Source organism: Caloenas nicobarica, chromosome 2 (genome assembly GCF_036013445.1).
Source record: "Caloenas nicobarica isolate bCalNic1 chromosome 2, bCalNic1.hap1, whole genome shotgun sequence".
In the NCBI taxonomy this organism is placed as follows: domain Eukaryota; kingdom Metazoa; phylum Chordata; class Aves; order Columbiformes; family Columbidae; genus Caloenas; species Caloenas nicobarica.
In genome coordinates this window covers 86,185,133-86,213,038 of record NC_088246.1, presented here as the reverse complement: position 1 = coordinate 86,213,038, position 27,906 = coordinate 86,185,133, and the positions used below count along the sequence as shown (strand labels likewise).

General features: G+C 43.5%; 1 protein-coding gene across 1 annotated transcript in view; it reads right to left on the bottom strand.

Moving 5' to 3' along the window:
* Window positions 1-27,906, bottom strand: part of MYO10 (myosin X) — a 159,504-nt gene that overhangs the window by 91,409 nt on the left and 40,189 nt on the right. Inside the window, exon 3 of the mRNA XM_065627669.1 lies at window positions 132-290. Within this exon, the coding sequence (XP_065483741.1) occupies window positions 132-290 (159 nt within the window). The remainder of the gene's footprint in view (window positions 1-131; window positions 291-27,906) is intronic.

The following is a 27,906-nucleotide window of genomic DNA, read 5'->3' as shown; positions in this document are numbered from 1 at the left end:
TCTCTGTGGATACACAAAGAACTGGAGAACATTAGGAGGGGAGATACCACAGAAGAGTGAAAAACACACAGCACCTACACATTCTAAAGCATTCCCTCTGGATATTTTTCTTAATTTTAGAAGAAACTTACATAGATTTTATCTTGCTGATATCGCTGGAATAAGTTGTGCATAATGGAGCCTTCGTGGAGATCTACGAGTGCTGCCATGTCTTCCACGCTCTCTGCGCTTGTTTGATGCATAGGCGTTACTTTTTGGTCTGTGATCGTGCTCTGTTTATAAGTGAATACCTGAAAGAGAGAAACAAAGAAAATAATACTCAGAGCAGACGTTCAAAAACTTGCATCCGAGAATGGAGCTTTCGTACACATTCATGTTCCCTATCCAGTTTATCAGTCTGCAGACTTGTAAAATATCATAGCCTGCCAGTCATACCTTCTTCTAAAGCTTCTCTGACAATAACTGAAGCCCCAAAGACATACACGGGGGTCATATGAAATCAGCACATACTGACTAGACACTGAGGACTACAAAGTTTTTTCCTTTTTAAGGGCAAATATTATTTCATACTGGACTACCGTTAGACTTTGTCAGGAGAAAAATAAACCAAGCACCAATCATTCCCAAAAAATCCAAAACCAACCAATACCCACTCCTTACAGTAAACCCCACTTATACTCAAATTACTATGGAAAGAAATGTTTCACAGTGCAAAACAGTAAATGAAAATGATTGCTCTAACAGGCTGCAAATGTTTATATGTTTGATCTGAAATCCACTAAAATGTTTCCATTACATTCTCTGGTCAGGCTACTGGGTTAGGTCATTATTCCTAATGTAAGTGGCACGCCAAGTTCAGTGTGCTGCAAATATTTGGAAATGAATGGGCAAACCTATTTCTAATTAATGAACTTCTGAGACGAATTTCTGAAGCCTGTTTCAAACAGACACTGAAAGCTTTAAAAAAGCCACAATTTAAATACTAAGTCAGAAAACCCTTCTATGCATCTTCTGTAAAAATGCTCAGATGTACACATCCTCAATCTAGTTCAACTTTTATGAATACTAACGATGTTACTAAAGACTATAAAACAATAGCTTTGGAATTCAGCTTCCCATTTCCTTTTAACTTACATCTTGGCAGCTCATCCTCATAGACATATGCCTGCACCTCATAGCCAACGCTATTCAGGCAATACTAGTCCACGCCAACGGTCCCGTTTCAGTGTAAGAAAGTCAAGCATGGGGTTAATGCAAATACTTTAATAATGTGGAACATTTAAAAAATACCCTTCCAAAATCTTTTGGAATAATCTTTACAAAGCAGACGGAAGAAGTGCAATAAGCGGCAGCCCGAGCGCTGGCGAGCACCGCGGGATTGCCGCTGCGGGCCGGGGATCACGCAGCGCTGCACAACGGACGGGGCCGTGCCCATGTGGGAAGAGAAAACCCTCCAAGGGATTTCAGCATAAAAAAATACCTGTGCTCCTAGTAATGCAAAGACTTTCAGGAAAATAGTGATGTTGTCTGTCTTGCTGAGACATGTGAGAAAAAGAAGCTGAAGAAGCAAGTGGCTGAATGCAGACCGCACTTAAAATCAAAGCTGTGTACTCAGATATCCCACCAGCTGACAGAGGAGAATTGCCTGATGGAATCTGTTTATTAAAATCATATCACAGGTGTACCAAACACTGGCACAGGCCATTGCACTGTTACAGCTGCCACTCACACCAGCACAAAGCATATTAGGGGAAGACTGGGGGCGAAAGGAGATCCAGGAGACAGATTTCTAGCAGGTGCTGGAAGGCAGCCCAGATGTCAACAGGACACACGAGCAAACCACCAGAAAGTTCCTACAGATTCAGAGCATCCAAAGCACAATCCCTAACTGTGGAAAAAAGACAGGTACTAAGAGATTTGAGACATACTTCGTGGTAAACAACCACCAAGATGACAAGATAAGCATTTTTACAGGTCAGAGAGAAGCTGGCCAGGATGGAGAAAGCAGCCACTTGTACATGATCAAGGGGCAAGTGGTCCTGATATCTCACAGACAGAACGAATTTGAGCGGCATCAATTGATAACACAACTTTGGGGCTGAAAAAGTGTTAGGAGTCCCAAGACTAACCACACAAAGTGCAAGTAGGAATTAGAAGCAATTACATTTCAGGAGTAGTAAACGGCAATCGCTAAGTGGAAGAACCATGACAAAAATAAACCAAAGATCATACTGCAGAACAAAGAATGCCATAAGCTGGAAGACTTCGAAATAAAAGGGATTTAAGGAGAGCAAATCCTAGGAAAGTAAGTAACTTAACAGAGGCCATGTATCAGCCTGGAATTAAAACAGAAAAATAGACTCAGTAAGAGAATTCGGAAACCAAAAGGGGATGGTACATATCCTGTGAGAGTAGCTCATGTGAACACGGACATGAAATAGAACATAATTTTGTAACCTCGTCTAGGTGTTCATGCTCTGGCAGGGGGATTGGACTAGATGATCTTTTGAGGTCCCTTCCAATCCCTAACATTCTGTGATTCTCGGAGGAGAATCTTCATATTTGTGATTTCTGTTGATAGGTGACACAGGTTAGTAGGGCAGGCAGAGCATTCCAGACTTGACTAAGTATTTTAATAAAAATGCACCAAGACAACCAACATGACGATTGACTTGTGAGTGGCAGGACTATCAAAGATGGTCTCTACAGATTCATCCTTCCCACTCAAACCTACTGTTTTCTCGTCTTCAGGCTGGTTGTTCTCAGACTTCCAGCTCTTCCACATGCTGCCTCCTTGTTTGGGTGAGGAAAAGGCTCTGTGAGCTGACTCAGAAATATGCCCATGTGTTGACCAGCTAGAAAACACACTGACCACTCATAACGACTGCCACCCAGACCAGAAAGGAGGAGGGCCTCTTCCTTCCCCAATGCTGGGGATTTACTTTTCCTCCACTGTTAATTTTTACCAGAGCCACGCATCTTTCAGATTTCCTAAACCCACTGTAAAACTTGGTCAAAATCATCTAAAGATCTAAGTCATCAGGCAGGGTAGCAGGATCATGTGTGCAGACCTCATTTCCTCAAAACAGGCTTTTAGCAGCCCTGATGCTCGAGCCCTGTAAGGCCTGCTTTGTTTTATTTCATCTTGACTCTTGCCTTTATCAGCATAAGGACATGAAAAAGCTACCTTGAACTTTATCGTTACTAACTGGAAGGTCACATTATGAAATATTACAGATTAAATCCTCAGAAAATAGGAACCAAGAGCCCATTCTGTGGAGTCAGCATGCAGGAGAGGAAGATGAACAAGTTGGCTCCTGAACTTCAAGAGGAGCCCATTGCAGAGCACAGCAGCATCCGTCTTCACGGATCTTGACAGCATTTCTGGAAGGTCAAGTAAAACATGCAGGAAACTTGGAATAAGATTTAAGACGAGCCTAAGTGAGAATTCAGCAAAAACTACTTTCCTCTCGAGATATAAATGGTCAAAGATAACAAACATGCTGAATACACGGAATACTATAAATTAAACCCTTAAGAGACAGCAGGCAAAATAACAACTCTCAGAGTTATTATGGAAGTGAAAATTAGAGGTTGAGATAGGAAGGTGCAATGCAAAGAACAACAAAACCAACAATCTCAAGAAGTACAAGACGAAACCATGAACCCAGCTAAACAACAGTGAAGACAATTTCACTGAGAAAGGAGAATGACACTTCAAAAATGCTTGACTGTCCCTACCATGGTTTACTAGTGCTGCGATGAACATGCCAAAAAGGCACTCAGATGAGGAAGCAACCTGAAAAGCCAGGGGACCAATGCTACCAAGTTCCCTGAGTAACACAGGGAAAAGCTGTAGCAGGCACTCTGGGTTCGAAAATAACACAGGAGGGAACTATCAGACACCCAGATCTTAATAGCTTGCTGAAATGGAGACCCCACAACCGAGAGCTGGAGGAGCACTGTTTAGTGTCAGTCTTGAAGAAGGAAGCAAATACAACTGAAAAAAAGTAATCACGTGCTGCTGAGTCAGACTTCTTTGTCTAGCAACTAAAGAAAGACTGAAGAGATGGGTAAATGAGGTGGGGAATATTTGAATGAACATTAAAAATAGGGTGACACGCAGAAAGTGTGAAAATAAACCATACTGGTGTGTTTTTGACAGCCTGTTTCAAAACTTTGATGCTATGATCCTACATCCTGATTCATGTCTGTTCAGAAATCGGCAGGAGAATTCGCCAAATTCTGCTGTTCAGAACTAGGTAAAATTCATCAGCCTTGTTGTGACGGGTACATACCCAGTGCAATGTGAAGGTTCACCTGCTCAACAACCGCGCTACCCACAGCACTTGCCAGATCTGCTTTAGGACACAATGTCCAACCATAGACACTGAGAGTGAGATCTACACTCATACTTCCCAAAAACCATTACCCAGATGAGAAAGAAGGACAAGCAGAGAAAATTAATTCATCATCCCACAATGAGAAGAGCCGCCTTGGTCATGGGATCAAGGAAAAACAAGTTAGAGGGAAGTCCCTGGCAGCACATCCAGGACACGGGCACAACTGCATGATAGACTCCCACGTCACCCACTGAAACATCATCCAGACCCCCAGCTACTGCCGCAAGAAGCATCTTCTTTTTGCAGAAGATGCCAGTTGGACATCTCTAATGCGCTGTAGGAAGCTGGAGAACTTATGACAACACGCGCTGAGATTACAGGTGCGACTCTTCAGATGAACACTGTGTAAAGAGGTTTTTAGCTGTTGATGTTTCGTGATGGGGTTCATTCCGAAATTGTGGAGCATCATAAATAAATAATCAATAAATTCATATGGGACTCTTATTTGGAAAGCAAACAAACCCTAAATCAGGTACTAAGTCAAAGATATATAATGAAAAATGATGGCTTTAGCAAATAAATATATAATTTTCCCTATTCATAAATACCATACCTATTCAAAAATACTGCTGCATGAGCAGTGCAATATTGTACTTCACAACACACAAGTATTTGTTAGGCGAGTCTGCATCTTTATATTTAGTTCAGAAAACCATTTTCGTATGCCATGCAATTTGGAATAACTAGCATTTTACACAAATATATGCTTTTAAATTGACCAGTAAGCATATAAAGAAAACAACCCATCAACAAATCAGGAGTTCGAAGCACACGACTGCAATTAAATTAATTTCACTGATGCTTTTAAAAGAGCATGAAAACCACCAGCATGAAAACCTTAATATTCCACGCTTCTTTATGTTGAAAATGACATTTTTATCCTGTGCAATTAATCTGGCATGAGAAAAAATAACAAGTCTTTCAAACATTTCATTTAAGGGGAATATCACAAAACAATGTCTAATTAATTTTCTGCACTGATAAATTACCCCTAAGCTCAAGATCCAATGGAAATTACATTTTAACATAAGATTTAATTGGTAGTACGAATCATTAACACCAGGAAAGAATGGCAGAGTGGGCCCTCAATGACAGGAGCACACATGCTTTCTCTGTCTCACCAGATCTTTTTGTGACATGATGCCAAGTGACAAAAATCCCCGCTTGAATAAGGTCATTAAACGGTATCAAGGGATTTCACAACAGCTGAGTCAAGGGAGTTCAGGAAAACGCTGAATTAACTGCTTAGGTAAAGCATATCAAAAAACCCACACCATCCCCATTTCTTGCAAAAGCTACAAGTCACACTCAGGCTCTCTGGTCTGCACGGAGCCACCACACAACCAAACCTCCCTGGGTGCTTTTCACAAGCAGCTGGGTTTTTGGTCTGATGTTGATGATCAGTATTGCATGGGAGGAAAGCAGAAGATCTTCTAAAAGTTTCCTGATCAACAATTCAGTATTTGACTGATGACTGAATCTGCGTCATTGCAGCGAGATTTTTATTTAAAGGCAGAAATAGGTTTGTCTGCATCTTGGAAGCCCTGACCCAAGCTAGATCGGCGCTCAATCTGCTCTCTGAAAATGCACAAGATTACCTACTGAAAAGTTTACGTACTGTGAGCATTTTAAAACAGCCCCTTCTACACAGTGACCTGATCCCTCACTCCTCCCAGACACAACTCCCAACTAGCACAGGCTCGGGGCTCGTTATTTAATCCAAAGATTGAGATTTGGATCAAAGGGTGGCAACAGGCACTGGCTCCCCACCTCTGCTGCCTCTAGATGGAGATGAGACACCTGCCCGCATCCTCGCGTTGGACCATCCCTCACGGCCACTGCCCACCACGCCGGCAGCCACTGTTCTGGCTGTTCTGCTTCACCGCTGGTAACACCTTCCAGACGTGGTGGCATCTGACCAACGCCACGTACTGCATCCTGCGGTGCTCAGGAATGGTGATGCAGTTCAGCATATCCCTGTCGCCCAGCATGAATAAATCAAGATATTTGTTTTGTTTTGTTGTTTGGTGGTTTTTTTTTTTTTTTGGAGGGGTAACAGAAAAGGAGCAACCAACCTCCCTCCGCTGTCCTTTTCTATATAAGAAGAGTTTTTATCAGCCCTAGGTGTATTCTACAAACCGCAGTGTATTAGAGAAGACACACGGAAAACAGAAATAGCAAAGTCTTGCCACGTACTCAAATTAAGTTGTTCAAATCCATATAACCAGAGGGATAATGTAAAATATGGTAGTTTAAACACAAAATTCACTAAGATAGAGAAAGAGAAAGTAAAGAGGTATGGTAGAGATGTCAATTTGGACACAGGTTTACAAACAGCAGAAGATATAACCGAACTTTCAAACTTTTTTCAATAATGCCTATGATATTAGCAAACCAACTACTACACAGCATCTGGCCAGCCCACAGACACCAGATAGCAAAGCTGAGTGTGACCCAAAAGCTGAAGCCATCAGCCTTCCTGTTGTTGCCCCAGCGGCTGCTCTATGTGAGTTTTCCCACAGGGTTAATCCCAAATGCCTCAGTCCTCAGTCTTTCAAGGCATCTTTTTGCTTATGGTCACTGACCCCACAGCAGAGAGATGAACACAGCCCAGCAAAATACAGGGGACTGCACAGGAAAACATCCACTTAAAAGTACTAATTTTTTTTTTTTCATTCTCTGCTGTTGGTCTGAACCAAGGATCATCATTTCTGTTTCCCTCGTGTTTAGAAGTTAAAAGAATGCAATAAATCTTACAAAATGTCTTTATACATGAGTCCAAGCAGAAAAGAGAGGCCTTGGGATCACATTACAAGCTATGGAATGCAGTGTTCAAGGAAGAAAAATAAATCACAACAGGCCCAAAGACCCAGAGATTAAAAATATAAACAAAAATCTAGAAGCTTACTATTTTTTTCCTGGAGAGATCTACTGTCTAAATAGATACTTAAAATACAGGACAAGGAGGCTCTCTTATAAATCAAAAGCAATTTAAGACCAAATGTAAAGCAGATTAACTACCAACATTTTAAATTCTACAGTTAATCATGACAAGAGTGCAACTCAAGCAATGTTTTTGTCCAATAATTTACTATTTCTCTGTAACAGCTGACCTTCTACATCTACTCCATTGTCTCAAAACAATCTTCCAGGCAACAAGACGTACCAGGGCCCAAGGCTTGCTTTGATTCAATATAATTTAATCTTTTTTCAAAGCAATGACAACAACAAAACCAAAAACACAATGAACTTTCTTATCTATTAAACTATGGAGGAAAATGAGATAATTTTATGTAAGGCATTTATTGAAGTCAAGAAATAAGTGTTACCAACTAAACTGATACCGTTACTACTGTGACTAACACTGGCCTTTACAAACAAATATCCCATATGCGCATAAATTGAGCATCAGCTTATTTCCCACCTATGTTGTAAAATTCCTCCCCATTTACCCTGGGAATCACCCCACTCCTCAGCCTCCCTTCCCAGTTAGATGTTAATCTTGACCTCTAACACAAAACGTCTAAATGTCCACTTTGCATTTTAGTGTACCTACCAAATCAGTTGAGTAACACACAACCCCTAAATTGTGTATAATCCTCTATTTTGTCTATTGCTCACTTCAGTTCCAGGCATTTTCAGTCTTCATTCTTCCTCTTATCAATCAAACCTCTTCCAAACCCTTCACCTCAGCTTTCCTACTACAACATGCAGGCTGTAGTGCACACTCCCCAGAATATCCCTCTTTGCTCCCTAGCTCCACAGCGCAGGGAAGCACGGCAACCCTGGTCACCCTGCAGCAGAGCTCGGCAAACCCACTAAATTGCACCTCTTTGTTGTTTCCCAATGTGTTGACCGTTGTCAATAAGCTTGTCTGATCAAGACTTCCCACCTAATGCCTATTCTGCAAGAGATATTTCAAGGCAGTTTATTCCACACGTTGACCTGTTTCCATTCATAGAAAAGCTCTATCATCAAGTAGGAAAAAGCTTCCAACTACAGGTTCAGTGCTTATGACCTTTCAATTGGGCTTGCCTACACAGACAATAAAGAAATCTAAGTCAAATTAAAACACATCAATTTTACCTAGATTATACTACAGCAGGGGTGTCAAACTCATTTTCACCGGGGGCCACATCAGCCTCGCGGTTGCCTTCAAAGGGCCGAATGTGATTTTAGGACTATGTATGGATTTTAGGACTGCTCCTACATTTATCCAGTCCTAAAATCACATTCGGCCCTTTGAAGGCAACCGCGAGGCTGATGTGGCCCCCGGTGAAAATGAGTTTGACACCCCAGTACTATAGTAAGCCTCTAGGCAGTCCATGCTAATTCTTACAGAAAAAAAAAAAAAAAGTGCATCTTTAATTTAACTTTATTTGCAAGCAGCCATGTATAACCTATAGTTATACAGCACCTGAAGAGATCAAAAACCTCAATTTTTAAGAAGTCCACCCCTCTACAAATACCATGACCACAGCACTGCATAAAACGTGAAACATTCCTGGCACGTCACCAGTACTTTCTTCAGCATGGAAAAGTGCCCCTTTCTCTCCATGAAGCAAGAAGTGGAGGGACTGCAGCTGCCCAGGCTTTCCCTGAATGCCAGGCCAAGTGAAGTAGTCCAAGGGCAGGACACAGGAGATGCACCACAAGATGGGCCTTCAGCTCCCTGCCTGACAGCTGGTCAACAGCAGGACCTCAACTGGAAGCCGGCTTTGACAACGCAGCAAGCCAGGGAAGAGGTCTCCGACCTGCTGGGCACTGCAAGATGATATGGAGAGCAGACCCCGGCAGGTACCAGAGGAACTAAGGAAGGTCTAGGCTTACGATCTTCATGGGTTCAATCCTCTGTCTGGCTTGGGACACTATGCCAAAGACATCCCCAAGTCAGTGTTACTGGAAGCAGCACCCAGTAAACAGACACATTCCTTTGGCTTTCAATGCGTACCGCCTTAACTAGCTCCATGGACAAGGGGCCGAAAATTGATAGTTTCACCTTCTCACAAGGAAGACCAAAAACACTAAGAAACAAACAAACCAACGAACCAACCCACTCACCCCACAAAACAAAACAAAAACCAAACAATAAAAACCTCCTCACCCTTTACCCATCACTTTCCACACAATGGAAAAGTGCATCTATGGACAATGCCAGGCACTGAATGCATTAGCTTGACTGTCAACATCAGTTAGCGTTCAAGCGAAACTCTCAATTTCAAATTCATATTTATTCAGTGATTCATATGAGAGAAACAACTGATTGAACAAGAATGAATTTGAATAAAATGCCCCACTATCAAGAACTGGAACAACCCTGTTCAATAAGCAGCCTACAAATTATACCAGCTTTTTTTGAGGCACAAAGCAATTAGTCTCAAAAGGCCTTTTTTCCTAAAAAAAGAAGAAAAAAAAAAAAAAAGAAAAAATCCTGCAAGCAGCTGACTGGACTGCTTCTGAATCTAGGACAGGAGCAGCTGGTGTGCAGCACCGCAGCAGTGAAATCAGTGGCAACGCTTACATGGGCACTGGAGCTCCGAGGGGCCACCGATGCAAAGCAAGCCCTGTCCCGAAAAAAGGCTCACTGGAGAAAGCGATACTCTGACGAGCCCCTCCAGGATCCCTCTACCTTCCTCTCAGCCCAACATTTCGTATGAGCCGACCCAGCCCAGGGTGCCAGCACAGTCACCATGGCCTGACCTGAGGGTGCAGATGGTGGCCAAACCCTGCAGGGTGCCAGCGCGGAGGGACCAGGGGTCTGCCAGGGGAACTCCCACCAGATGCAGCTGCTTGGCGGGGAGCTCTTGCTGGGAAAGTCTGTGGCATTTATCCCCACCGTATTATCACCAAACCCAAGGAGGCTCTGCCATAACACCAGCTATGAAGGCAAAAGGTCCTTGCAGCACCCCAGCTCCAGCTGGTCTCCCCACAAAGGGGGACCACAGTGCTGGGCTTGGGCGCTCTCTCAGCAAGGCTGCTGCAGGGGCCTGGGAGGAAAGAAAAAGAAAACAGAGTCAGAAAAAAGGGGTTTTTTTGGTTTTTTGTTTTGTTTTTTTTGTTGGTTTTGTTTGGGTTTTTTTGTTTGTTTGGGTTTGGTGTTTTTTTGTTTTTTTTTTGTTTTTTTTTTTTTTTTTTTTTTTTACACCAAAACAGATGGTCTTGCTTGCAAACTTCAACATGCTGGAACAACATAGGGCTTTGGTTTCCACAGCTCCTCCTGCCCGGGAGCAGCCAGCCCCTCAGCTCCCATCGCCCACAGTCAGGGGCTGCAGGTTTACAGTCGCTCACTGTAATGCAAGAAAAGGCCCCTGGCAGGCATTGTTCATGCCCCTAGGGCTGAAGGCAAAAACACCCAATGCACTGAGTATTTCTAAAGCCGTTTGTGAATTAAAGGACACGACAACTGGCACTTGCACAGAGAAAGTTCACATACATGTAATCTCAGCTTTCAGATCTCCTGACAACACTTAGCTATAAAACTCTCATAAATTGTTTCCATTTTATTTTGGTTTCTCCACACCTTGTCTTGGTTTCTCCTAGTATAAATACTGCACACGTCACAGCAACAATATTTGATTGTACTCAAATCACTTTTTAATCAAGCGACTTTTTGTTCATAACGGCAATGTGTCTGCTTCAGTAGGACGTTCCTGCCTTAATTTGAAAAACACCTTTCAGATCTTTCTGTTCTGAGGTTTCCAGAGGAGCAGAATAGGCAAGAGGTTAACATGAGAGGGAATTGGTAGTTTTCTTTGCTTTTGTTGCAAAAATCTGAGTATGAGAGATCCTAAAAGTGTCAATCTGAACAGAAGCATGAGCCACTCATTTTGACAGGCAACAAAAGCCAGAGTTCCATTATACTTTTTTATAAACTAACTTTTAATCTTCTTTTTTTTTTTTCCCTATAAATCACAAAATAGCATTTCTACAGTATCACTAGTTGCCTTGTATAGACAAGCCAAAATCCTTCTTTGACCGGCAACCTGCACGCCGCACTCCCACCCACACCCTCGCCACTACTTACTCTAACCCAGAAAATGGGAATTGGGCTACAAGTGACCCCAACACCATGCAAACACCCTGGCTTGAACATCAGTCCCTCAATCATCCTTTTTCATTTTTTAAGGGATTTGGAGGGGAGGGCTTTTCTTTCAGCCTTTATTACCTGTTCTTTTTTTGTCTTGCAGGTTGCCTGTGGTATGAGGCTTTGACACAGCCATACACTACTACAAAGACAGTCAAGGACCTATTTTATTTACAGCTCGAAGCTTCTTCACTGAAGCAGTCCTTCAATGAGGTAGCTGTCTATTCAAGTCCCCTTCCCCCAAAATTGTAGGTGTATTAACAGTAACTTTCAGGGGTTGGGAGGTAGAAAGGGGAGGAACTCAAGCCCTGAATACAGTAAGCTCCTAAGGACGTCTATCTATGAAAACAAATATGTACATTATGACACATAACACACAATGGAAAACGTTCAAAGCACAATTACAGGTAGGAGAACATTAAATACTGGGCATTTTCCCCAAACTTAAGTATACAGTACAGTTTACATGGCAGTCTTGTTTACAAGGCTATGCCATTTCAAAGTTAACTTTTATCATGTGTGCTGATCTCAAAACAATTCACCAGCCTTCCAGGAACGGGCTACCTGAGGAGAACACTGCAAGACCACTCCCTTCATCGCTGCAGCCATTAACTCAGTTAAACAGCAATCAGGATTTTTTCCAGCTCTGACTTAAGATAACTGGAAGATTCCCTTTGATGACAGTGGGAAGGGGTGACCCCTTCTTACCTACATGCCTGGTTCTGACAAACAGAGGTAATTATAGGGTAGACAGCAACAGCCAAGCCCTCAGTGGGTCCCCCTCAAGACCACCTTTCAACCTACCCAAGTTAGTGCTGAGTCCCACTGTCAGCACTGTTTCCCTCACCCAAGGATGCACCCCAAATATCACCAAAAAAATTTTAGAAGATGGGAGTACTGCTGAATTAAAAAACAAACAAACAAACAGGTGCAGGTAGTTTTTTCACACTCAGAATTGTCCATGTGTGGAACCAGCCCGGGTCTAGGAGAGGATCAATCGTTCACTCGACTTTGCTCCCAACCTCACCAGACTCGGCGGTGAAGGTGACTACAATCCATGGCAACACCACAAGGGGACAAGGAGGCCACAAGGGAAGAAGGCTTCATGCACCGTGCTAGAAGGATTTATTGGCTTTGCCAGCGCAGCGGAGATGAAGAGAAGCAGCTCAGCTTCAGCTCAGCACCACAGTCTTCCCGGAGACTGCGACACTTCGAACCACAACATGCCAGGCTGCAGTGCTGGCTCTGGGGTTAGGTAAGGCTAAACTGCTTTTCCCAGCGTGTCTGCGCAAACTTGGGGTGCCCCAAACTCCTATTTCTCCCAGAAGGTAGGGAGCTGGCTGTAAACCAGATTTTAAGCTTCAATTTAGAAATAAAAAATTAGACATCCCAACTTCCATATGCATATAGAGTGTACGATTTACTGCAGAGATGGCTGCCCAAGCCTGCAAATCCTCTCAAATAATAATTTTGCAATAATCCCTCCTGAGAGGCACTGCTCTCACAGGCCCTGCTAGCAGAACTATGGCAAAGGACTCTGTGTCCGCAGAGGGAAGGAACAAGGGACCAACCTCCTCCCTGCCAGCAGTCATGGGCCGCTGCACCAACCATGTGGGCAGCATCCACCCATCCCAGGAGGGCAGAGGGTCCTCCCGCTGTTACTTTCTCTGTAGTATGGTGCGTGGCAAGATTTTGGTAGCAGAGGTGACTTCTGTGAGAAGCTACTAGAAGCTTCCCCATGTCTGATAGAGCCAATGTCAGCTGGCTCCAAGGCGGACCTGCAGCTGGCCGAGTCTGAGCTCATCAGCGACAGTGGTAGCACCTCTGGGATAATGTATTTAAGAAGAGGGGAAAAAAACCAATGCAATGCCAGCAGCAGTCAGAAGAGAGGAGTGATAACACCTAAGAGAAACAGCTCTGCAGATACCAAGGCCAGTGAAGAAGGAGGGAGAGGAGATGCTTCAGGCACCAGAGCACAGGTTCCCCTGCAGCCCGTGGTGCAGACCATGGTGAGGCCGGCTGTCCCCTGCAGCCCATGGAGGTCCATGCTGGAGCAGATCTCCACCTGCAGCCCAGGGAGGACCCCACACCAGGGCAGGTGGGTGCCCAAAGGAGGCTGTGACCCTGTGGGAAGACCACACTGAAGCAGGTTTGCTGGCAGGACTTGTGACCCCGTGAGGCACCCACGCCGGAGCAGTTCATGAAGAACTGTAGCCCGTCGGAGGAATCCACGTTGGAGAAGTTCATGAAGAACTGTCTCCTGTGGAAGGGAACCCAAGCTGGAGCAGGGAAGAGCGTGAGGAGGAAGGAGCAACAGAGACAATGTGTGATGAACTGACCACAACTTCCATTCCCCACCCCCCTGCACCACTCGGAGGGGAAGAGGCAGAGAATTCAGGAGCAACGTACAGCAGGGAAGAAGGGAGAGGTGGGGGGAAGATGTTTTAAGATTTGGCTTTATTTCTCATTACCCTACTCTGGTTTTGCTTGGTAATAAATTAAGTTTTCCAAAGTCAAGAGTAATTGGAAAGTCATCTCCCTGTCCTTATCCTGACCCATGAGCCTTTTGTTGTATTTTCTCTCCCTTGCCCAGCTGAGGAGAGGGAGTGATAGAGCGGCTTTGGTGGGCACCTGCTGTCCAGGCAGGATCAACCTACCGCAGTCTCTCAGGTGACTTGGCAGAAATAGTACATGACAGGTGAAAGGTGGGGGGAGGGAGCAAAGAGCTGGAATCATTCTGAATTTCTATACAGTAAGCAAAAAGTTTGGGTTTTTAAATGATATATTCTGATAGGTTAACTATCCAAGGAGGTTTCACCACCAAAAATCATCATAAACTTTATTATTTTCAAAAAGCACAAAGCCACGTTATTTTGTAGTCTTACAGAGTCAGTTTTGCCCCTATAGTCTTGCTTTTCTCCAGGACTAGTGTGGCCAGACAACAGCAGCAGGCTCCAGCAGACGACCATCCTGGAGAAGCGCTGCAGGTCAGTTAGTGACACTCCACATCAGCCCATTGCAGCAGGGCCTCGTTTCACTCCCTTTGACCCCAAAGTCTTCCTAAAAAAAAACCTGAGACACTTTGCTAGCTGTGGCACAAAGCAAAGGCTAACGCTTCAATATACTCAGGGCTCTCACATTTGTATGACGTTCTTGCAACAAGGCACCCACCGACTGCCATGGAGAGCCACAACCACTGTCAGTGAGGAAATCTGAAACTTATTAAATCGGTGTAATCAGGACTGGGTCTCCACTCCCCCCTTCCCCAGCACTTTTAACTGCAGGAGGAGGAGAGTTTGCTGCAAGGAAGAACAAAACAGGTTTGGACAAGCATGAAATGAAGCTGCGCGTTACTTTAAGATACCAACTGAGACAGTGAAGCATTTTTCATTACAACTGTGAAACCCAGGTCCACACCCTGAGAGACCAACCAGCTCCTGTTGGTGAAGATCCCTCAGCCCCACACGTGGCTGAAGTCAGAGGGTTCCCATGGCCACGCACCAGCCTTCACCGAGCTGGATGAGACCAAGTGCTACCAATGCTTCATTTATGATATCCTGTTGTAACTCCATCTTTTTCACCCATTTTGTTTAATTTTTAGGGGAGAGACACCACACAATTGAAGTTTTCCAGAACTCCGCTGCTCTGGTTCAAGATCAACACAAACAGTTGAATATTCCACAATGGTTCTATTGCCATGAAACCATGGGGAAGAAAAAAGGGTGTAATGGAGTAAAAAGAAGACTGACACATCCAATAAAGAAATTAAAAACCCTACTGTATCTTGTTTTGAAAAAGTGTAGAAATAAGGGGGAGGGCAGACTTGAAACATGTAAACTCACAGAAATTTCAGATTTGTGTGTATATGCCTGGACTACAAGCCCACATGCAACTTTCATTTGCAAGAAAATACTGCAGTGGCCATGAATGTGTGCTTATCCTGAAGCAAAAAAAAATCATTAAGTCTAGACTAGGAACACGAGAAACTCCGCTTAGTTACAATCAGCACACCACAGTCATTTTCCAATTTGCACTGAAGAGGAGTATTAGTCAGACTGATTACATACTCAGGCACTAATTACTAAAGTTTTCTCAAATGCATGCTAGTAAATTTGATCATTATTCAAATAAAGTATACATTGTTACATATGCCAGAGTGAGTTCTTGCTTTGACTGAGAGCTTTTTAGGAAAAAAAGCTACCTCTTTGCTATAAAGTTTTACAGTGTCTGGCACGAAGACGGAAAGGCCTCTTGGAGATACTGAAGTACAAATATGAAAACACTACTACATTTTAATATGTCTGGTTTGGGGGAAAACAATATTATATTCTTTTGCTTTGTTCTATTACAAGGAGCATGAATAAATATACCAGGTCCAGGAGCCACAAGAATCCACAGAACAGCTTAAAAAAGCTTTTCTTCTGTCTGTCTCAGACTCTCTACAAGTTCCCTTTTTTCATCCTTAGAGATAATAGCGGATGTATTACTGTTCATTTTCTGTTATTGTGCAGGTAAGAACCTCTTTGCATTGCACTTGTGAAAAGCCTGTGGATGTTAAGTACAAAAATCTTAAAGCTTTAAAAAAAAAAAAAAAAGACTAGTAGAATGTTTGAATGTACCCAGTCTTAGCGATACTCCTGCAGTAGACTTCTCCTAAGCAAAAAGTTAAATAAGTGGCACTGCTAGAACTTGCTGAGGACACTGGAGCACCCATCAGTCATTGCAGGGCAGATGGAGTTGTCAAGACATGCCAATACCTTTCAAAGCCACGTCCTAAGTCTTATTGTATGACATGGGTATTACTTCGACATATGTAAGAGTAAGCATTATACACCAATAATGAAAAAAAGTTGCTCTTGGCTGCAAAAGTTTGACAGACCATTCTGTAAGTCATTCCCATAAAATCAGCATATAAACTGTCTGGTTTGCATTTGAACTATGAACCTCCTGCCTTGCAAGAAGCAGAAGAGCAAATTTAACACGTAAGAGGGTGGCCCACTTTTTAAAACATGTGTATGCAATTTAATTTTCCAGAGCTAGCTTGTGCTTTAATTTGAAAACCACTGTATTACACCAGGTAGCATGTATGTGTATGTTGGAGAAGCCCAGTTACAGTTGGTTCCCACGATACAAGCAAAAAGCAATTCACGGCACTAATCATGTACCACAGTCTATGACATTCAGGGAAAACCATTATCAGTGGTGTGGAAAGTAAAGAGCACAGGACAGGCATAACTGCACAGTCATACACAGCTGGTGGCATAGAGGTACCACCTAATACCCAAGTTCCAGTGTGGCCACAGGACCACAGTTCTGCTTAATATCAAGGCAATCATGGAAACTCATCCTGAACAGTAAAGAAAGATGCCTGACAAAGCTGCAAATGAGGAAAGTGCAACTGCGGACACAGCAGCGCAAGACTGGTTCTCACTACACCAACACGCGCAGCACAGGTGGACTCTGAAAAATTAACAGGTAACATCTTCTCAAAAAAGTGCTCTGGATTGAAGGCCAGACTTGTACCTTCAAGTATTTACACTTGCCACAAGTAGGACAAAAGGGCGGAAAAAAAAAGTACATCCCATTAGTAGGACTTCTATATGCAAACATCTCCAACAACTACTTTATTTGGAATCATTGTATTGCCACAAACGCTGCTGAAGGTACAGAACTGAGGCACAACGAGCCGATTCAAGAGAGGGTCACATTTCCCATTAAGAAGAAAGTAATAGCACTCAGTGACTTCAGGGCTGCAGTCCCAACTATCATCTCAACAGATTATAAAAAAAAAAAAAGTAAAGTGACATGGCAAAGTAGTCATGCAGCATTGAACTGAGTCACCACCAGGTGACTCATAACTAACAACTGACTCTAAGTCAACTGCAAAATATGAAAAAATGCCGTGATCCTACAAAAAAAAAGCCTTAATGTGTATCACAAGCTCTCTCATCGTCAAAACATGCAGCAGCACCAGCACTAAAAGCAGGTTTCTTATACTGTAACATAAACGTATACAAAGTATTTAACCTGTAACAGAAGAGACGATTTCCTAAAAGACTCCATTGAGGTATATATATTCCTACCTTTCATTATAGTAGAACTCTTACCAGCTACACAAATAAAAGATCCATTATTTACCTGCCATTATGTATTACCATAGCTTCAAATACATATCTTTAGACGAATAACTTCATGTATTTTTCTGCTAACATCCACATTGACAAACAAGGTACGAGGGACCAGGCAAAGCATGCAAAGACCTCCACAACCAGTTATATCAATGAAAATGCAGTATCAGTGAGGAATTGCCCAACTCCTCATTTAGTTCAAGACAAGTAGGTACAAGAAAACCACACTTGTTTCTGGTACGGGTTGAAAAGTAATCCATATTAAGTTATTCTCAGGAGACCCTTGTATTGTAAAGACTATAAAAACTACTGCTGTATTGGAACTGCTCAGTTTTGGAATTCACTCATCTGAAAAGCTCAGTTAACGAATTGGCTGGCACCACCATTGCAAAACCTCGTATGCCTAGCAGATGCAACAGAAATACATGTTCTTATGCTTTTATCCACAAATACTACTATGCTATGCAGAGGAAAAAACAATCCACAGTAGTGTATCTGTAGAACATCTGCTTGCAACAACCACACAGGTATAAATGTGAGCTTCCAATGTGTGAAATTAAAAGACAGTCCCCATGATTTTGCATTAGCTAGATTTCTTTGTAGCTGAAATTTTCAGAGAAGGGATTGAGAAGGAGAAGAAAGGCTCAAACATGGGTGCTGGAAGTCAAGCATGAAATCTTGAAATACTGAGCAACTGTAAACAACAAGAAACTTAGCACCCCTAAAAGCAAGCTATACAGGTTCCCATCGTTATCTAATTTAGAGCACCCAGTTTCAATTACCATTATTTATAGGTTTTGACTTAACTGACTTGCCCAAGATCAAAATAGGTACCCTTATCAGAGGTTATATAAAAACTGAGAATTTCCACTCCACTACAAGACCATGTCCATCAAACACGGCTTTGTGTTCCCAGGCAGGGAAACACAAGTAACTCAAGTACCCGGATACGTTGGGTTGCTGACAGAGCGTAAGCAAGCACTGGTCTCCAAAGAAATCCACTTCCCAACATCAGAGGCTCTTCCTGTTAAGACAGGTCTGCACTAGATCCTGCTGATGCAGGCCTGTGAATCATGAATATGAGAGGTTTTCCTAGCAGAGGCAGGATTACACCAACTGCACTTTTTTTGGTGGATTTTCTTTGCTCAAAGGGCTACTAGGGTTACTCGTTTCAGGGTTAGTGGGCTGTGGGTTGTTCCCTCAGCTGGGAACTGCTAGCACATCTGCCAAAAATATTTTTCCAGGCCCCTTGGGGCGCAGTTCAATCCAATTAAAACATGCACAAAAGTAATAAAACTGAAAAACTATTCCCTCGGTGCTGCGGGCTCCAGCAGTCCAAAGGTCTTTCACTCTACTAGAGCACCAGCAACAGAAGTCAAACCCTTCCCAAGAAAGTTGTTTTGGCTACAACTGACATCACTTGGCCCTTTTCCACACACACCTGACACGTAAACCATGCTGGTGAGCTGGGGTCCTTGGACCTAATCGGGAATTTTCTGCTCAGCTTCAAGGGAACTAAGGACGGCTTTGTCCCCACAAAATTCAGTGCTTAACTACAAGCACATCCTTCTACTGGTACAACCGCATCACTGCAGTTAAACCACTGCTGCATCAGCTGAAGTTATACTGCTATCAGTGCCCACATGGATATTTTTATTTTGACTTTGCACAAACCACTTCCCAGAAAGTGAAAGATAAAAGTGCTCAGAAGAAAAGGAATAAATAAACAAAAATAAATAAAACACTAATGTCAAGATTTGTATCACTGCAGCTAAAACCTTCATAGTCACAATTTTGCTCACAGCTTGCTTCTGACATGCCCCCACCAGTCAGCAGCTATTCTGTAAAACATCCCTCCAAAGGAGGTACTCTCATTTGGCAGCAGCTGTCTTTTCAGCAGACAATCAAAGCAAGAGATGGACTTGCCTCAGACATCAAGAACCTCCACAAAGCACCAATAACACGGGCACATGTTTATCTACCTGATCTGCTGAGAAAGACAAGCTCATTTCCAAACAGTGGTGCCAAAATGTGAGTTAGGATGCACAGCCTCATCGACTCTGCGATCTGAAGGATGTTTTGAGCTGGCAGAGAGACCAACCCCCTGGAGCAGAGCACTGCGGGCAGATGCTTCGAGCGGGACACTGACCACAGGGAAAGGAGATTTCACAGTTTGAGCTATCAAGACATGCACACAGCAACCTACCACGGAAGAAAGGCTCAGGACAGGCTCCCGAAACACAAGCGACTTTTAAATGTTAGCAAGCCTTTGCCTTCTCTGCTTCAAGATCGCAAAAGATAACACTGCCGAGACAAGTCCAAGCAAGCGCTCCCCACAACCGCTGCTGGATCACGGGGTGAAGTACATTCAGGTTGGCAACCAGCAAGTGTCTGTCACCAGCGGGAAGAGGCTGTCGGGAGCGCAGGTCCCAGCTCCTCCACCAGCCACATTCAACAAGCTGTGCTCACGTCAGATACACAACTCCCACCCTGGCTGGATGCTCAACGCCACCAACCCCAGGCTGGACCCAACCTGCAGGGAAGGCAACGGGAATCTCTGGCTAAACCCAAACACATGGAAACACAGGCGCAGGTACTGCCCAGCGAATTGCCACTAAACTTACCAGGAGGTGAAAAAGTTCCTCTCAACTTGTTATGGGGTGTATTAATTATTATGTTCTATTAAGAAAGATGCATACACTCCCATGATGATAGTCACATTTCTAACTATTTCAATAACAAAAGCTGCAATACTTGTCAAGCAGAATGTAAAAGCCAAGAGCGCAGTTTGGGGTTGGTTTGGGTATTTTTTTTCTTTTTGATCCACAAAACTATTTTCAAACACAAAGCAAAAAGTGAAAGACAGGCCTTTAAATATTAAATTTCTAGTCCCAGAAACTAAGTTTTCTGTGAGCTCAGAGACCAAAGCTCAATTACCACTCCCGTGTAGTTCAAAACACTTGTAACGGATTCAAGATCATCTAAAAAAAATTTCAAACTCCATTTGTGTTCCAACAGTAAGAGCTGGCTTTTCATCCAAGCCTCTTCACAAACCTGTTGTTAAATAATGAGTTTTCAAAACTATGTCTAATAGTAAAATTCACTGTTCCCTTTATACTCATTATATGCTGGCCTCTTGCTGTGCTTGCTCCTTTTAACAGATGGAGCAAGTATTAGCTTGATTTCCTACCACACATAAAGTTTTCAGCTGAGCTTAGCAATATACATCTCTAACAACTGATAAGATCTCTATTACTTTACTATTAAATTCATAAAGCTAGAGATTTTGGTTTTGCCTTGCATCTGACAGATAGTGAGAGCATACCTTACTTTCCTGACATGCTGTAACTTCTGCACACAGACGTGACTGATAAGAGGAATTCAAATCAAGGCCAAAACTCAATTATCATAAAAGAAGTTAAATGAATATATCAATTTGCATCCATATGTAGAGAATGAAAAGAAAAAAAAAAAAAAAATCAGAAAGCACCACCCCAGGAATACTGCAGTTGGTGAATAACAAAAGAAAGTTTTAATACTTAAAGTTAGCAATAGCACGTTTTGATGAAAAAAGTAAAGTGCATGGCTGTTCAAAATACAGCTTGCTGAGAAAGAAAAAGAAATCAGCTAAAAATTAATTTCATTGTTAAATGCCCAGATTATATTCCTGAGACCTGAACATTCAGACAGGGATAGCCAGGTCTGAGGCCAGGTGAGGCAGCATCAAGGAAAATGGGGAAGGGAGCTGGAAGCACTGCTGACAGATCGCGGATGTCACAGCACTCCAGGTGACACCGAACGCGGCAGCCGTGCCAGGACAACACTGCTAAACGCCTTGCTGTCGGCAAGCCTGCGCTAACTTACACACTACATGTTTTTCAACTGGTAGAGCAGTAACTTTTTTCTCTAACAGAAATGCAGGTCACTCCTTAAGTTTCACTCCTGGAAATCAGCGGATGGTATTCACAAAAATCACTTCTCCCTCAGACACCAAGCATCCTGCAGTGCCCTTGGCTGAGGGCAACGGCCAGAATCTGCCATCATAAACACGGGAAAAAGTTAAAACCTTGGGCATGAGAAACCTGGTACTCTCTAAAGCTAAGAAACCCCTCTCCTGCAAGCCCACAGGAGCAAGGCCCAGCCGCTGTGACAACACGTATGCCACACAGCTTGTTTCCTTACTGCAAAATGCCCAGCAGGAACACGCTCCTTGGGAGCAGAGCTGCGGCCCGGCCCGGCCGCAGGAGCCCCAGCCGAGCCGGCGGCTGCAGCTCAGCCCGCCCCACTGCAGTGCAGGGGGATACGGGCCCACACCTGCCTGGAGGCTTCCGACTCACCCGGCTCTATGGGTTCCTCACTTTTGCTGTTTGCTTTTACGCGCTACTCGGTACTACAGTGTAACAAGTGGATGAGGTTCTGCACGCGTGACTGCTCTGCAGTAAACATATAGCAGCAGTAAACATATAGCAGCAGTACCCGATGCACACATTTATTCGTATTAAGTATGTATTTTTAAGCACTCTGGTCTTCTCCAAGAGTGAAAAGGGATCACCACAATCATTTTCAGAACTCCTCCCTACTGAGAGGACAAGTCTGAGCCTATCAGTACCAATCAACCTCATTTTAAATAAGCATAACGACCCCCACAACATTTCTTTATTGAAATTACCTGTGGGGCTAGGGATAAGTTGGGTTTATTCGCTGCAGTAAGTTGCAAAGACAAAGCAGCACGCTCGAACTATTACACAAAGCACTGGAGTCAGCAGGACCCAGGGTTCTACTTAACCACCGATTCACCGCCTGACCTTGAAGAAGTCCATCACCTCGTCATCAATCTGTCAGCCCAGCTGTGAAGCTGGGTGAAAGCAGGACTTCCCTGCAAAATGCACGCTGCGTCTAGTTTGGCCTTTTGTTAAATAAATATAACGCCTCCTCAAAACAAAACTGAAGAACTAAACAATGTGGTTTTTTCCTACATCTAAAGCACTTTGTACTATACAAAAATGGAGTACTTTACCAAGTGGGAGGGAAACAGATGTAAATATTTACACATGTTCTACAAAAAGCTGTTACTCACTCTAGGGATGCGTATGCTGGTAGCTGTATAATTCAAGAATTACATCAGCATACTGGGGGTGCCTTTGCTAGACAGAAATAACACGCTGGTCTCTGGAAAGCATGCAGTGTGTTAAGAAGGGTAAAGAAAAAAAAAATTACCTTAAGAGGACAGTTCCTGCCAGACTGGAAACTAAATTACCTTCAAACAAAACAGATTCAACAAAGCTACAAGTGCTCAGAGCTTAACATAGGAGTGGGTGAAACTATCAGGTTTGCATCCAGTTGGTTTTTTTCTGCATTTCCATCATCTCACAAATTCTCCCAAAAGGCAAGTGTACTTTGGACTGGTAAGCAAGCCTGGAAGCAGAGAGGGTAGCTATTTCTCCTTAGGCAACTTATGATTGATCATCCCTTACACCTCCCAAGAAGAAAAGTTCATGCAAAGACGGGGATGAGAAGGGCCACCTCAGCCAGTAACTCGGCTGCTTCAGTTGTGCCCTGGTGTAAATGCACGACCTGCTACTTTACATCCCTCCATGCCTGAGCTCCTATGGAGGCTACGGGACACTGACACTTCTACTACAGTGTTTAGAATAATGATACGTAAATCCAAATGCAAATTAAAAATGGGTTTAAAAAACTGTGCTATGTAAGGGAATGAGGTTGACTAGATTCTCTTTCACATGGCAAAGTCTGGCTCCACGAACTCATAGGTACTAACAGCCTGAGACTGCAACTTAGAAGTGATGGAAAAAATCTGGCACCAGGTTCCAAAACCTTCCTTATAAGTTAATTTCATCTTCCATTATAAATCTGTCCATCCAGAAACTCGCCAATAAAAGAGAAGTGGCTACCGTTTTCTGCTGCTATCACTTCAAAGGTCAGCTTGTTCTACAAGCATCAGTGTGGCAATGTTTGGCCCTAGGTTGCTAACCAGTTGTCCATTTCTAATCAGCCATTTCTTTCCATTTCCATACATAAATAGAGGAAGCATTGCTTATAACTGCAACCCCGAACCACATCTGATAAGCTGCTTAATATTTACATAATGTCCACACTGAAACCGATAAGTACACCATGCTGCGAACAGGTTAAAAGTCAAGCAAAACATGCAGGACTTGAGAGCAGCTTCAGCGACTGAATCTTTGTGGTGTCTTTGTCTGCTTCAAGCTGCCTAATCTGCTCTAAGGACATCAGGTACAGTAAACAGTTTGTTCAGCTTGTGGAGAGTCAGATTTAAGGATTTCATATTCAAACAGCACTGACTCGGGTAGCGATGTTCAAGGACTTTTCAAAGTGCGACTGGGGAGCTTATCAGTACCACAAGGTGAATACTGCTCTACCTAACTGTGTTTTCTTCAGCCGAGGCCTGCGGTTTTGTTTTAATCTAGCATCAGTGTGACATTTTAACTGAAAAATTACGCCTTCACTTAGAAAATTTCTGTACACTACTGCTGTCCAGGATTTCTTCTACAGAAATAGACGTGCATGTGATGCAGAGTAAACACATTTATGTCCAGTATTTTTGGGAAGCAGTAAATGTATACATCTGTGTGAGCACCCCCACACATTTGCCCACCTCATCATCCACATAGCTTATGTACACGACTTAATACTTTTCAGAAGAGCCATATCAACCTACTAGAGGCATTAAGAAACTGCAATTCATTGCAGTAGCTCTGCTTGTTTCTGAAAGCATTCAAACAAATGCATTTGATATGTACATTGTGGGCATGCTTGGGATTAATAGGTATCAGAAACTGATTTGGAGTAATTGAATATGCACAGGAGTGCCTGGTCTGATCTGTTAACACCATCGTACATCTGGAATACAAGGCAAGCATTTTAAAAAATGCCCAGAGAAACAACTCAGAAGAAAACCGAGGGTGATGCTTAAGAAAACGCGGACCCCTTCAGCCTTCTGCTTCTTGACCTCCCCTTTGCCTTCTGCACAGGCTTTGCTGGACACAGCCCCTGCCCACACCAAGGGGTTTGTTCACATACAAACTCAGTGCAGCAGTCACATTCTCCTCAGAAGTACACGCTCATACGCTGGATTTACCAAGCCTTTGTCACGCTTCGGTTGCTCTCCTGATCATGCAGAAATACTGCTCCCTCTCCCCCCGCCACCGAGGACACGTGAAAAACATTAACATATCTCAAATGCCTAGCAGACCTTGAAGTATCCTTGATGAACTGTACATTTCCTGGGCAAATCTTGTGGTGACAGAAATCCTATGTAATTGCATCTAGGCCAATAATGATGCACAGAAATGCCAACAAAGTCTGACCATCAGATTTCAATGTATATTAAACACCTTCCTGAAACCAGGATTAATAATGGAACAGATTTCATTATTTACTTCTAATTAGAACTCCTTGCTGATGCTAGTGAAAAAATACACTTTCAAAAGAGAAATAATCAGCAGTAAAAGACGTGTCATTATTTTCGTTACAGGTTTGTGGCACTCTTAGCTATTAAGATTTCTCCCTTCCCAAATCCATTTTCAAAAACTTACAATTCTGCTACACGTGGAAAGCTTCAGATGAAGCACTCGATGGCAGGTACACATCTTACTAACAATGCATACATTTTCAAATTAGCTTATTTTATCACCATAGGCAAAACAGTATTTTTTATCTCATGCAGGCCTACAATAGTTCTGGTGATTCGATACACAAACACTCTACCAGACCATTCTTTGGAGAAGGTAAGTTTAATTTAAAAGGGGAATGAATCGTCTCCAAGAGGCAAGATTTTATCTTTCCTGTAAAAGTCATCAGTTCAACAAAGTTATAAATCACTGGAGAAAAACCCCACAGTGAGTGTTCAGCAGAGCCTCAGACATTTAGCAGCTGAACACCGAGACAGCCCATATGCCCTTGGCGTGCTCTGGCTGCTGCTGAGCAGGACTCCCCCCTGCAGCTCCGAGATGCCGCTGTCTCTGTTAACCCAGACCAAAGCACGCAAGAGGAGGACGGGGAGACCATCTGAGCGCTGTGCTCCTCATGAGCTGAAGGAGGCTCAATGAGGTTTTGTGTGCTGCTGAGGTTTGCTGGGAGGTGCCCAGTGCCAGGGCTGCCTCAGTGCCTCCCCTGGCTGCCCTGGGGGGTGCAAAGGGCCTTGGCTCCAGGTCCAGCCATCACCCACCCTGGGAGCCTCCATGCTCTCCTTACTTGTCCCTGTGACCCTATGACATCCAGAAGTTGCTCAGAGCCAACTGATGCTGCGTCCCCTGGCACGGGTCCCTCTCCTCTCCCGTGTGTGCTACAACCACCTCACTCCAGAAGGGCAGGATGCTGCTTTGGGTGCTGCAAGCAGTGCTGGAGAGAGGTCCTGCAGCACTTCCTAACCATCCAGGGTTGGACTTCACAACACGGTGTTTTTTCCACATAATTTTTCTGCTTGTCCTTAGTTAAATCAGCTTGGATAGATAAACATCCTTAAATCGTCTCTCAGCTCCATCATGTGTATCATAAACAGGAACTGGCTTGTTTTACAAAATAAAGTGTGCTGGATGAGAGATAAGCACATGACCTACACTATCCGTTTCTTCCCCCGGTTTAGTGAACGTAAGAGCACAACTATGAAAGAGCACTTAAAGTTCGTTTTGCAACTGATACTGAAAGAGTTCATTATCACATTGCAGAAATACTTGAGAAGTCTCACTCTAATAGTCGTCTCATGAGAAAGCTTGATGTTTTCAAACAAGTTGCTTTGAAATGTTCAAGAACGCAAATGTCACGCGGCTCCTGAAGGTGCAATGACACGTTATCCCACAGGGAAGCGCCTGCGTTCCCTGATGAAAGAACGTGAACTTCTGCAAGAAGTATTGCATCTTTCAAATGGAGAGGATTTCAGACACCAAGCCTTGAAAGTAATCTGGCATTGAAACTCCAATTCGACTGCACAGATTCGGTTTGTAAACAAAGTTAACTTGTGCAGAGAAGGGCATGGGAGATGCAGAGGGTCCCCCTTCGTTTCTAAATTTCTCAGGTACACAGAGGTAACATAAACCTCAAGAACTACTCGAGTGACCACAGGAGAAAGATCAAATGAGCTTTTCATCTACAAAACCAGCACCACGCAGTCAAAGCCACGGCAGCCTTCCCCAGAGGCCCTGCCGGCGGACACTGCCTGCTTCCCTACCCATCCATCACCCCCACCTCGCCGTACCTGCCAGCCGGGATGCAGGCCGGGACCACCGGCACACCTCATCCAGCACCCTATGCACCTCTCAGGTGGCGACATTTTTTAGACCACTGGCTTGATTTGAAATAGCAACCTAAAAGGATTTGTCACAGCTCGCATCCCCAAGGGAGCAGGGGGACAGGAGAGAGACTTGGATCTGCCCAAACAGCGGCTCCCAGGTGTCTGTCCCGGCCGTCACAGAGACGGGGGAGCCTCTTCTGACCACACTCGGTACTTTTTAAAGTGGTTGCTTGCATGTGCACTAGCATTTTCTCACAAGCCCTCATTGTGTAAAATCCTGTCAAGGATTACCCAGCCCTTTCTTTGACTTTTGAATTTAAAATATAAATAATAAAGAATAACAAAAATAAATAATCTAAAATAATAAAAAATAGGGCACTCTATACTACTCGGGTTTTGCTCAACTCTTAATGCTTAATGGGGATAAGTTCATGCACAAGCTGATGGAAGTTTTCTCCAAGTAAAAATCTCAGTGTCCATCCACCATTTATCTGCACAGTGAGGTACAAAACCTCACCAGACCAAAACCGAGCCGTGGCCTGTTGCAGAGCAAAATATCCTGGCATGTAACTGTGCTTAACCTAAACCACGTGTTCCTGAAAACTCCAACAACACTGAACAATGCGACCAGCGTCACATCCAAGGGAATTTAGGAACAAGGGAACAACTACAGTGACAAGCTTGCTCATCATGATGCTACAGAGTCCTCATCATCGTTGTTGTTTTTTGGCACAATGCAGCCCGAATTCCTTCCCATGTTTTGTGAACAGCTGAACTGTGTTCCCTTACGGAAGAAATTAATATGGCAGCCTGTGTACATCTGCTTCAATCTTAAAACAAAAGCAGTTTTGCTACCCTTAGTACAAGCATAATAAGGGAACCAAAAAAAGCACAGATGGTTTGGACTTTCTTTGCAGAAAGCCAGAAAGAAGACTGACATCTCAACTGTTTACGTAACCACAACCCATTACGTGGCCACAGCAAGCCAAAGCAGGGACACACAGTAAGTTCTTCTTTGTC